The sequence below is a fragment of the Macrosteles quadrilineatus genome, unplaced genomic scaffold (assembly GCF_028750875.1).
Source record: "Macrosteles quadrilineatus isolate MER2022 unplaced genomic scaffold, UCM_ALF_1.0 Scaffold_6__1_contigs__length_79288215, whole genome shotgun sequence".
Lineage (NCBI taxonomy): Eukaryota > Metazoa > Arthropoda > Insecta > Hemiptera > Cicadellidae > Macrosteles > Macrosteles quadrilineatus.
In genome coordinates this window covers 58,269,026-58,282,370 of record NW_026542599.1, presented here as the reverse complement: position 1 = coordinate 58,282,370, position 13,345 = coordinate 58,269,026, and the positions used below count along the sequence as shown (strand labels likewise).

Sequence of the window (13,345 nt, the reverse complement as noted above, 5' to 3'; positions counted from 1 at the left end):
AATCTACAGTTTAAATGACCTGTAACAATACATTTATGGCATCGTCACATGGCCATTGGCAGTTAATAAGATTTGAAATCACGACGTCCATGACAGAAGTGTCGTATTTTAGTACAAAACCACGCGGAAGAGCATATGAGCAATGACATGGTTGGTATCGATTGAAAATATATTTAGATTCTATTTATCAGTGTTGAATATATGGATTAATTGTAAATTTATATTTAAATTATATGACATTATATGCAAACTGATGGGACATGAGTTTACGTAGCACATCTTGATTTTATATTTCTTTTTCCTTTTACTCTTGGTGATGAGTAGTTTCCAACAACAAAATTGTGTTGCATTCTTTGTATATTTATGATTTGAAATATTCTTATTTTCCATTCAATGGTGATAACATCTACGATAAAAAATACATTAGTCGATCAAAAATTTCCAAACGTCATACATCTTGTAGCTATTTTGATTATATATTGAGACAATTGTTGGATTGTGAGATTAAAGTGTGTCCCAAAAAAAAACTATCTGATCCACACTAATTTACACTACCTAATTCTCGTTGTCATTAAAACTATCTCTAAAATCTGGACTTAAACTTCGTTCCACATTCGACAAAAACAACGTCAGCCAAAAGATGTATGATAAGGGCGTGACAGAACACCAATTTCACTCGTGGAAATATTTCTATATTATTATCTTTTAAAAGTGCAATGGCCTTACTTGACAAAATATGGACTTAAATATCATAGATGTATTGTATTAGTATAACCTTGCACTACAAAATGACTATACAATTAATAAACTGTCCAAGAAAAAACTTATCTTTTCATCAATGGGAAATATTTTAAGTAAGTGTTCATTGAAAATGGATTGCTTGGATGTAGTTCTCAATGCGCATCAAATTAATTTTCCTTTGCAGATAATCATAAACTAGTTGAAAGAGTACTAAATTTTGAGCACCAAAACAAATTGTTTCCTTTTTAATTTTTGTAAGTTTTGTTTAATCTCTATTCACGGGTTTTCTATTTATTGTCATGTAATTTCCTGTATTACATTCAATAAAGGTGGTAAATTATAACAATATGAAAAAAGTGTTGAAAACGAATTAATTCATAAATGAGTCTAATTTTAAAATACGAAACTCTAACATTTGCTACAAAATATTACACATATTTCAACCTTACCTTTTAAAGGTCCCCCAGAAGCAGCAGGTGTACCATAATCGGCGAGAAGTTCGCAATCAGCCGAGAACTCTTCCCGGTGTTACAGTTAGCACTAGTTAACCAGTAGTTACTGCGTCCGTAGCGATTAACTAGAACCAATCATCCTCGTAAAATCCTCCTTCAAGTGAAGGTATGTTGAACTTTCCTCGTGTGCAAAGTACCAAGATGTCATACAGATTTATCGGAATGGATATTAGTTTCGGTTTTCGTACATTGATTTTGTCTTTTCTTTGAATTCCCTATACACTTGGTTTATATAGTTATTTGTGTAATTAGTGTGCAAAGTGGCACTTTGCTGCACAAAATGAGAGAAATGTTTACGCACGAGCCGCGGGTGTGGAAAGTTTCTCGATTGCATCAAAGGCAGTTTGCACTCACGTTACACATTATATTTTTTCTACAGTTACTATAAAGCATATAAATAATTAGTCTTTCAAACACTAGCACGTTTTTAGGTTAGGTTAAACCCAACATTGAACAAAATGGGAAACGCTGCACCAGCTAATCGTAGTCTAGTATCTTTAAGTGTTGCCAACTTATTTTCAAGCGTACACGTATTCCTTGCCAAATAAAAGCACGCTGTTTTGTGTTGTTTGGTTTGAATATAAAGTTGGTTGTTATTAAGTTGTAAAGATTAGTTATTATAGTTATTCCAGTTTAAAAAATGAATACTTTTAATATACATAAAATACATGACGTAATCTATCTGACAATCGTTAGTCAAGGATAATGAATACAAGTATTCAAGTAAGTATTCAAGAATACTGGAGTGTGGAAAAAAATAGTGAGGCAAAAAATGAGTGCGGCAAAAGTAAGTAAATGCAGCAATTAGAACGTTTGCGTTAATCAGTGCAAGGAAGCCCACTTTCTCAGGTAACTGTATGAAAAAACTTATTTTATTGAACCGATTACCCAAGAAAAGAATACGCTTACCTAGTCATGGGAATGGTATGAGAGTAGAGTTTTCTGTCCTAGATGTCCAAGACTTAGATCCAGCCAATCGCTGATGGTTTTATTCAATGTGATAATTACGTTTAGAGCCCAACATTGGTTCCAACCTATGGTCCAACTTTTAAGTAAAATATTAAGCATCTAAGATTAGGAGAACTCACAATTGGATATATCCATCCCATGGGTAAATACATTTTAAAACTGGTTTCAGATTTACTACCGGATACTTGCAGTATTCTAGCTTAATTGAGCCTGAATATTATTCTACAAGAGGCCATTTTAAGCAAACGTACCACTTAGTTAACTAGTGTTTATAAGTGTAGCTGGCATTTCTTAGTTTGTAGGTGTAAGGGTAAAATATTTGTTTTCAAATTAAAGTGCATATTCAAAGCTTAGGTACAAGGCCTTGACCTAATAGACGTTTCTTGTCTGAGAAATTTATACAAGCAATACTAAATATGCGAAGCATACATAGAAAGCATATACTCTAAACAATTTAAAACAACTCCTTACGAAAACTAACTAATATATTCCTAAAAAATAATGTAAAACAAGTTCTTCGTCTGGATTTATTGCAAAATTGTCACCGTTAATTTGTAACAGTCAATCTACAACCTATTTCTTTCAGGAATGTTTCACTCTAGGATTTCTCTTACAATGAATTTTATTTTGAGATACTTGGTCTCTCCAACTCCTTACTGTAAGACAACAATACATCATCAATCCGCAGGTTTTCTTTTCAGTCTGTGAAGTCACGAATGGTTATTGTCTCTGTCTATTACCTTCTGGTATTTGAGGAGTATAAAGCTGGTTAGTTTCACCTCGTACCTCACAGCAACTGTAGACCTTCTATTCGTAGACGTTAAACTTCAAGCCGCTCATAATTGGCAGGTTTTATGGGATTTTATGACAAGAGGTAAATGCCACTTGAAGTTTGCTTTTAACACGTTGTAAATTGTTACCTAAAGACTATAGGTTGTATGAAATCATGCTAAAGTGAACTAACTTGACTAATCGATTTAAAATCTACTAATAGCACAAGTTGTAAGCTGTGTGATTATAATTATGCTAACAATCTGAGTATCAGCAATGAATACAGTTCTGTATTCATTGGTATCAGATTGTTAGTCGTGTTTCCAAATTTGAATTCGAAGCTATTTACAGCAAACTTCTTGGAAATATAATCGGGGCTTCTTCATTTTACGGTTCTGTCAAGATACAGATCAGACTTTTTAATGACATCACTAAGAAATATCCGATGCACTACACGAGATTCACACAAAAAAAACAAACCCCCCAACACCCAATATAACCGGTGTTATTTTCCGGTTGTAGTTTGTAATGGATTTAATATGGTCGTTAATTACCACCCTATTGGAATAGTGCAAACAATTAACCACTCTGTATTTGTTTCTAAGATGTAAATTAAATGTTCACTTTGGAATTGCCGAAGCACTGACTTCTGAAGTTAACTTCCCAAGGGCTCTACCTTTACTTCAGGTTCAGGTCAATCTTCAAAGATTTGGCCAATATTTTCAAGAAAATCCCTGTGTGTCCTTAACATACCTAACCACAAGAAACTAAAGACGATAGACTAATTGGATCAATAGATACTAAAATGACTGACACATTACGATGATACTTCAAAAAATTGAATACATTTTCAACCATAAACTAAACTAAATCAAATAGAAGATTTATTTTGTTTAGAAAAGTGTTATTAACGTCCAATCGAAGTCACCCTACTACTCTTCCAAATCAAGCTGCGACGCGATCACAGATTATACAGATTACAGGGTTTAAGGGACTTCGGAAATATTTTTTGCTTAAATCCTAACAACACAGACATATAAAATAGATTGAAGCCTGCTGGGATAGTCACAAAAATAAGAAAGAAAGAAAGAAAGAAAGAAAAAAGTGCTTTATTCTTCACAACTTATTTACATCTTTTACAATAAAAAACAAAAACACACAAAACAATGGTTTATTTAAACCGTCTGTTTGGTTGGCACCTTGCTGTAAAATAACATATTTTAAAACTTTAACATGTAAGTAACTATTTAACTAGGTATACTTATATAAAAAAGTACATTTATAATTATTTTTAAATTTATGTAATACAGCTCGTAAAAAACATAAAATAAAAGCAACATTAATTCGTTTAAAAATATGGTTCCAAGCGAGTCTCATGATTTTTAATTATAATTGAAGAGAAATAAATAAAGAAAGAAATTTTAGCTATAAATTGAACTCATTAATTATGTCCCACCTATATTTCCATGCCTTACTTAAATACTGGGCTAAAGCTCGCCAATTCCACCCATTTAAAAAACACTCATATTCTGTTTCGTTTAAAGTATTTTTTCCAAGCCAAAGACGTCTGATATGTTTTAAAATAGGGCAAATTGCAATAAAATGATATGCAGTTTCATTTTGTTGAAGATTACAGAGAGTGCAAAGATAATTTTGTTCAGACCACGGCTTGTAGTTTAGATTTATCAGTTCTGCTCTAGCTTTAATAGCCCAAGAAGCGATATGCGTATTGTTGAGCATTATTGGGCTCCTATCGCCAAGTTCAAGGTCGAGCGTCAGTAATTGCCTGTGGTGGACAGAGGTCCGCGCTCGGCCTACACACTCCTCCCTCCACCTGCCACGCAACACTTCCGCCACCGTCCTCAGCTGGAGGCCCAACCCCTCTGGATCGAGATCTTGGAAACTAAACTCAATATTGCATTTTTGTCCCAAATACTCCCATTCTCTACACCAAGATGTTTTTTTCTCGATTATTTGTTTTGCTAAAAAGTTTGGCAATCTTTTTGGTGGCAAAGTTAAACATCTCAAAATATAGTTAATATTTAAATTTATAGTGTAAAAATAAAGTTTATCGAAGTATGTTTCAAGGTACAATACATATTTTGGCGTATTATAAGGCAGTGCAAATATTCTTTTTAGAAAAAAAGTTTGTACTGATTCTATTATTTCACTTTCTATGAAACCCCAGGTCTGTGCTCCATAACAGATTGTCGATCGCACAACAGCCTCGAAACACGATATTTTGGAAATCATTGGCACTTTATTGTTTTTAAATAAAGAATTCCATACAGAATTGATAACAAATTTTCCTACTCTGGCTTTTTCCTTAAAATGGCTGTTCCATGACAGGTTGCTTGTAAATGTAACCCCTAAATACTTATACTGATTTACCACCTCGATAACGTTTCCTTTATACCTCCAGTTATCACCTGCCTTTAGTCTTCCACCCTTTCTGAACACCATTATCTTAGATTTATTTAGATTGACAGTTAGATTCCAAGTGTCACAATAGTTTTCTAATTTTTTAATCATATGCTGCAGCCCAGTGCTCGTTGGGGAAAGGAGAATAATATCGTCTGCATAAAGTAGCACATTTATTTTAACCCCATTGATGTTACACCCCCCTTCCACCACTTCTGGCAGATCATTTATAAATAGGCTGAATAAAGTCGGTGACAGATTACATCCTTGTCTTAAACCTGTATTAGTTTGAAAATAACTAGTTATTCCGCCTCCACACCACACACTAGAACTTGTTTCACTGTAATAACTCTTTAAAACATTCCGCATTCGCGTGGAGACACCTAAATTTGCCAATTTGAAAAGCAATGCTCTCCGATCAATTGTGTCGAAAGCCGAGCTAAAATCTACAAAGAATGCATAAAGCTTTTGTCCCTTTTGTAATAGACGTAAATTAATTATACATGTCAGATTAAATATGTTATCGATGGTGGCGTATCCTCTTCTGAAACCTGCCTGAAATTCTGTTAGTACTTCATTCTCGCACATCCACGTTTGTAATCTAATATTTATAAGGCTCGTGAATATTTTCGTAATGCTATTAATAAAAGACAAACCTCGGTAGTTATCAGCTAAATTAACATCGCCTTTTTTGTGTAAAGGAAAAATAATCGATTCTTTAAATGTTTTTGGTACTGTTTCACTAATAAAAATGTTATTGTATACCGTTAGTAACATATTTAAAAATTCATCTGAGGCATTTTTGAAAAATTCATAAGGTATTCTGTCTGGTCCAGGTGCTTTATCGGATTTCACTGATTTCAAAACATTCCTCAATTCACCGAAAGTGAAAGGATTATCCAGCTGGTCGTTATCTATTAGCGGTTCTGCATAACTTATCGACCCTGTCAGAAGTGATGGATTCAATAAATTCTTAAAATGATTTAACCAATTAGTTGCAGATATATCTCCCACAATATTGTCATTTTTCCTTTTGAAGGTGTTAATGGCCCGCCAGAATGACTTGCTATCACTTTTGCTATCATTTAGATCTGATATAATTTTATCGTAGTAAGATTTCTTTTTACAAGTACACAGTTTTTTATAGTTATTGAATTGTGTGAGATAGCTTTTCTTTACTTCCTCTGAATTGGTTTTTCTGTATAAATTTAAAAGCCTAAACATTTTTTTCCTTTCAGCTAAACATTGAAAGTCAAACCAAGGATTTCTGTTTATTATTTTATTACCTTTAGCAACACTGTTTGGTTTCTGTTCAGCAGATTCGTAAACACACTTAATTACCTGATTAATATTTTCTTGGTTATCATCAGAAATTGTAACTAACTCTAAATTTAAATTAGTACGTTTATGATAGTTTAAAGTGTCACTGGCGGTCCATTTTAGCTTAGGAAGTAAAGGTAAGATTTTACCACACTCCCCTCCAGCGACCCTAGGACTTGCAACATTTAACCTAATTTCACATGGAAGATGATCTGAGCCTGGGTACGGCACTACTTTGAAATCATTGATTAGATGTAAAGAATTTACTGACACCGCCGCGTAATCAATGACTGATGAACCCAATGACCCTATAAAAGTAAATTCCCCTTCCTTATCGCTCTCAGATCTCCCATTCAAAATAATAAGACCTGTGTTGTCAAAACACTCTAAAATTTTGCGCCCTCTACTGTTAATGATTTTGTCTTTTGATTTCCGAAAATCGCTGAGTTTTTTTGTTATATTGCTAACTTCTCCGTCTAAAAATCCCTGTTCATCCCCTGTCCTACAATTTAAATCCCCTAATAAAACCCAATTTTCTTTCTCACTGCTATCAAGTAATGTAACTAGATTTTCGAAGTCTTGTTCCCAGTTGTTACAATTTAAATAAAGAGGCAAAAAATAAAGAAAGCTTTGTGTATTCATGAAACTCACTTTTACAATGTTAAAATTATGTTCTTCGACACAAGTCAAGCTGTCAATAAAAGGAGATGATTTATTAATTGCTATAATCTCTCCACCACTATACCTCCCTACATTTCCGGTCCTGACGGCTAACTTAAAAAACAAATTGAAATTCTTCAGCTGAGCTGAAATAAAAACTACATCACTCTCTGATATAAAGGTTTCCAAAAAAAATATACAATCATAACTTTTTAAAACATTTAAAAAATTGGTACCACTAACCTTGCTTTTGAGCCCACAAACATTATAAACCAAAGCCCTAAAAAGTCCCTGATAAAGATCAATTTCTTGCCTTTGGTCTTGTGGAGGATTGGCGTAGCCCTCTCACACCTCGGCCTGAGGTGGGAGTTTGATGATGTCGTCTGCTTGGGATGGACCCGAGGAAGCTGAGGAAGATTTCTTGTTCTCTGCCATCCGCGAAGGCTCCTTGGAAGCTGCCCCTGCGTAGGTCTGAGATGGCGTCGGTGTCTGTCTCACAGTTGAAGTTTCATTGCGCCTGTTTGCCTTCTCGCTCGGTAGTTTGGCAATAAAGTCGGAAAAATCGTGTCGAAAAAGCTCTTTAAGGATGTTTGTGCCATTGGTTGGACCAGATCTTAGACAGCCCTCTTCCCACGTAAACTTGTGTCCCTTCACATACAGATGATCATGAACTAGCTGCATCTTCACCTTGTCGTCACCCACCACTCGTTGTATTTCAGCCCGCACTGATACAAGGTAAGACCGTTTGTCCCTAATCTCACGAGGAAAGTCCCTATGGATAATGTACCCAGTTCCACTCAGTCTCCTAGTCTGGCTAAGGATGTATGTAATGTCGGAATCTTCAGGAATATGTGCTATGAGTGCCTTGCTATCTTTTCCCAGAGGGAAAAAAAATATTATATATCAAAAATATTATGACTACTTCTATAATAGATGGTATATCAGAGCACTGCCGTACATTGCGGAGAACGATTTCCCCGCCAATTTTACCGCCCTACCAGTTTCTGACACAACTCACAGCCGGGTGACGATATGACGATCGCTGACGCAAACTTGCCGCTGCCACTGACCTTCGTTGACAACTTCACTTTCTCGCACATATCAGCATCAGCAACTTTCCCGGCGATGGTGGCGCGCCGCGTCGCAGCGGCCGAGTGGGCAATTAAAACATCATTTGAGGCACTCTGCTCAAGCTATATGTACCGGGGGAACTTTGTAGATATTATGTGAGATTTCACTCTGAAAAATATGAAACCGATTCTAAACGTAGCATTAAAATCCACTCATTGCCCTATTTAAAGTAGTCTACTCTTTAATGTAACAAATAATGGTAAGTAAAATGACTCTTCGTCAAAATAACAAATTATGGCAATTTTATTATTACTTCAACTTTATTAGCAACTGATAACTACAAAACACATTACTCTTCTTATATATTGGCGACCAATGACTGACCTGTTTGCTAAGTTTTCTTACTCCATACATCTTGTATTTTACCAGCCTTCATAATACAAAGATTTATTTGGCATTCTTGTTTATCAGCTGAAAGCAATTTTAGGTTATGTTTACGTCCGGTAACGATATAGTTTGTAAATATTTATTGTTAGTTTACAGGTTTTGACAAGATTACGATAAATTGAATTAATTTTCTGTTTCTAAATTACTGCTTGTCGCGTTCAGTGTCATACTGATGTTATAATCAAATACCACGCTTTTAAATAAGAGAATGAACATTTTACCTTTTTGAAATCCCTCAATTATTTTCTGTGTTAGTAGTGACGTAAGAACACTTTAAATAAGCAATTGAATCTTCAGCACCCTTGATGTTGACGCTGACAACATCGCTGGACCTCGACGAAGCCTACGTATGAAGATATAAGATTTTAAATATGATTCAACGTAGTATGCTCTTGGCTAGCAATAAAAACATATCCCGTGTTTTATGGGTGTATTGTAGTACTGTGAAGGTTGTGCCACATAACAAGGTGAAACTGCAGCACGATGTCGTGAACTCTGCAGCGATCCCTTAGTTTATGAGTGTTGGAAGGTTGCAATATCTCAGCTACTCTGGTAATGGTCTTAATATGCATCTCAACCGTCGATCGTATAGATAAAGTCGAATGGTTCGATTGAATATTATTCATCAATGTATGTTACTTTGGAATTACATAGATTTCGGTGTAAGTTGTACTTTTTCGAGGTAGTAAATGTATCTAAATAATTAAAAACGTATTGTATTGTAAAGGTGTTGTATCTTCAATGCTTGGTTAGTTGGGTGCAAATATGAGTATACAGATTTTATGTGGGAGGTTGAGTTATTTTAGTTGAGCTAAGGTTAGGCGAGGTTGGTTGTAGGTTAGGTTAGGTTTTAAGTAAATAAGTTAGGTTAGTGTTTTTGCCGGTGTAATGGATTCGGGAACTTCACACATACACATTTATAGGATCCAATAGACATGTACACTTTCGGTGTGGTTAGAATATTTAAAAAAATACTCTAGAACACACATTGACTAAATAATATGCCTTGCACCTAGAGATTAGGTGGGTACTACATTATAATGTCATTATGCGGTTAGAGGCCCGCCTAACCGGTGAGATTTCCAGATCGGAAAACGAAACTAAGGAATACAACAAACAAATATTTGATCTGGATCAGGAAAATCTCTTCTTTTAAAAGCTCTCAACCCTCAAAATTGGCTCAAATGCAAATTGAATCACTGAATTGTGTATACAAATTGGGAAATTTTGTATTACCTTTTTTAATAAGCTCTTTTTTAAAAATGTGTTTTTTTTCAGGAAAGGAGGCCGAATGGGGTTGCACGGGGATGATCAAGTGGTTGACTGGGGCTCAAAGAAGACCCCGGGACTGGGTAACTGACGACCCTCTAGCAACAATCGCCGTCAACAGACCATCCCAGGTCTACGCTGTCACTAGGTCGGTGCTAACGATTGTAACGATTTATCTTTAAATTTTGATTATTTTTTCATATTTTAATTGCCATCCGCACTACATTATTTCTCTATGATCTATGCAGTAGTTTTTGCATAATATTGTGCAGCTTTTCATGCAGGTTGTTGTAATTTCATGAGCAGCTAAAAGGGCTCCTTTGTTAGAGATCAATATTATTGTCTATAAAAACATTGTTTTAAATGTACTTGAATATTTATAACAGATTAGACTATTTTCATATGTTCTATGATGTTGTATATGGTTTTAGTATCCCATTTTATAGAAGTTTAAATAAAATCGTTATTTAAAAGTCCCAATTACTGTATTCCTCCTATAGTAGAGTGTAACACCCTTTTCACCAACAATATTAATGTTTCTACTCAACAATTAAAGTGTGGACTACGTACCCTACCGGTTAATTAGGTATATTAGCCAATATATCACAACGCAAATCCCCAAAGCTTAATTTATTTCTTCTTTTCTAGGGTAAACCCAATATTCATCGAGGAAGAAGGTCGTCGCAAGGGTCGTTGCGTTTGCTCCGGAGCCGGAGGAAAGTCTGGAAGCTCGGGGTACGAGAGTCAACGGTCAAGCTCAGGCTGGAGTGGAGAAGACATCGGAGAGGAAACGCTGGATCAAAGCCCCAAGATATTAGTGTCAGCGCCGGGCTTGAGCACCATCCCAGAGGGGAGGATCGACTACTGCATTCCGCGTCCGGTCTGGCCGAGGTATGAGGACCGCCAGAGAAAACCACCGGTCCGCGTCGACCGGAGAATTTACAGGATGCGACAGAAGTTTGAGAAGCCACCGTCGCCGTACGACCTCCTACGCGAGTTGTCCGATACCATCAACCGCGCGGACACTCGGCAAAAGGTGGCAGAAGAGATTCTCCACGAGATCGGACAGAAGATCAACCAAAGCCTCGATGCTCTCGAATCCCAAAACTCCGGAGTGGACTCTAATACTTACAGACACTGCGAAAGATCAGAAGAAGCTCTTAGAAGACTATCGGTGAGTCTAAGTCGAAGTGAAGCAGTCGCTACTGTAGGTAGAGCCTTCAGTCAGGGGTCTAGTGATGACGACCTGGAAGCTGGAAGACTATCCTTGCTCAAGAGACTCGGCAGATTTCCCCCGGTCGAACCTTTGTACGACGCGCAAGGATCGACTTCCACGTCGAGCTCGTCCACCAGTAGTGGCTTCTCGGATCTTACCCCGAGTCCACCGTCGTCCGCTTCCTCGAGACCCTTCGGCCCGGTGTTCCTTCACGAGAACCCCACCAGTGTTCCGACGAGGGTGCGAAACGCCATGTTGTACGAGTCTTTGCAGTGTAGAGGTCCTGGAGGATACGAGAAACTCCGGGCTGAGCAAAGGACTGAGGACTCGCAATGGACCGTGTGTGAGAAGGAGACGACAACGGCTGAGAAGCAGATTTGTGTAAGTAGAAAATACTACCTACTACCAATACCGTAATAAAGATGTAAACGCTACTTCGTGGCTATTTATCCAAAAATAAGCTGGGTTTAGGGTAGAATTCTGGTAGATGCCTTGTGTCACTGACTATGGTCATCTTTTACCTTTATCCATGGTCATTTATTAACAACCCAATGATCAAGGACAGATGGGTTAGGTGTTGAACCATGAAGAAGCTACCTTTAGTTTGCTAGGTAAGCACAACAACTTTGTACTTACTAAGCTGACTATTTTCAAACTATTCCAAACTCAAACGAAGGTTCTTGTATGGATATTTCTCTTAATTTCACTTGAACATTGTGTACATATGATAGTCGCCATTAGGTTCTATCTAGTTATAGGTAGCATTATCAGATCAGTAATATAATAATCGGACAAAATAAATAATGATAAATAATGCCTATTTTAATAACATGTGTCAGTTAACACTACATCAATAGGACCAGATAAATTATTATAAACACTGATTACTTGAAGATGTTACTGTAAACCATATCCTGTGACTTGGAAAGAGTAAAACTACGTCTACTTAGCAAAACCAATCTTTCACCATTTAATACACCTCAGTCCTTTTTGTGAAGCATTTCAAACTAATTTTACCTACGACCTCTAAACATAGAACACAGAATACCAACAAACATATTCTCTCTTCATTTAAAGTAATCAAGTACCCGGCATTTTCTCCAAACTACAGTTTTACGACGTCTCTTTGTCTTTTCTGAAACAAACACGGGTTTACAGTCGACGAGGATGTTTATTTGGAAAGTCACTTGGGCTGACAGATAGTGTAGTTTGTCCATAACAAATACAAACTATAGAAAGCTCGAGTACTCACTTCCACCCCACGCCTGTCCGTTCCTCCCACATAGTCTGGTCTCTGATAGCTTGGTGATCAGGATGTAGGATTGACAGTTGAGTGGGTGACTGAGGCAATGTCTGAGACTCAATTCAGTTTATTGCAGATTTTACCTTGGGAATGAATGGAGAGGCGATAAAGATCAATCAGCTAAGATTGGACCTTTTCTAGATTTCATCTTTGTTTCAGTCATATAACAAATAGATTGATAGATAGTGGATATTCTACATTTTATTGCTTGTGTTTTACCACAGTGTATTTAAGGGAACTCATAGCTCTGTAGCTATGAGTTCCCTTCGTATATTTCGCCATGGCTTATAGTATTTTTAAAGAAAGAGTAAATCGGGCATTGTTAACCCCTAAAATAAGAGAGGAACTTAAATAAGAAAGGAAGTCGAAATCAACGCATTTAACTCTTACAAGTTATGTTGCCGACAGTCCAAAATTTTTCTTAATTTTATAAGTTAATTAACAGTTTCAGACTAATCCAATGTTCGCATTTAACACCTCAGGTAATGTATTCTATTCCTGAGTTCCCATAGCTATTTCCATCGTTCCCCGAGTTATCTGACAGCAGAGTTATGTATTCATATTTCCCAGATGACGTTGCCAGAGGCTTCTCCAGTAACAATGCAGAAACGTCATCTTTATGCTGAGAAGCCACGTGTATTAAGC

General features: G+C 36.4%; 1 protein-coding gene across 2 annotated transcripts in view; it reads left to right on the top strand.

Moving 5' to 3' along the window:
- The window catches only part of LOC128996319 (uncharacterized), a 144,413-nt gene that overhangs the window by 51,848 nt on the left and 79,220 nt on the right, over positions 1-13,345 (top strand). For both annotated transcript variants that reach the window (XM_054421571.1, XM_054421572.1), the window contains exons 2-3: positions 10,191-10,329; positions 10,830-11,778. In XM_054421571.1, the coding sequence (XP_054277546.1) occupies positions 10,220-10,329; positions 10,830-11,778 (1,059 nt within the window). In that variant the 5' untranslated portion in view covers positions 10,191-10,219. The remainder of the gene's footprint in view (positions 1-10,190; positions 10,330-10,829; positions 11,779-13,345) is intronic.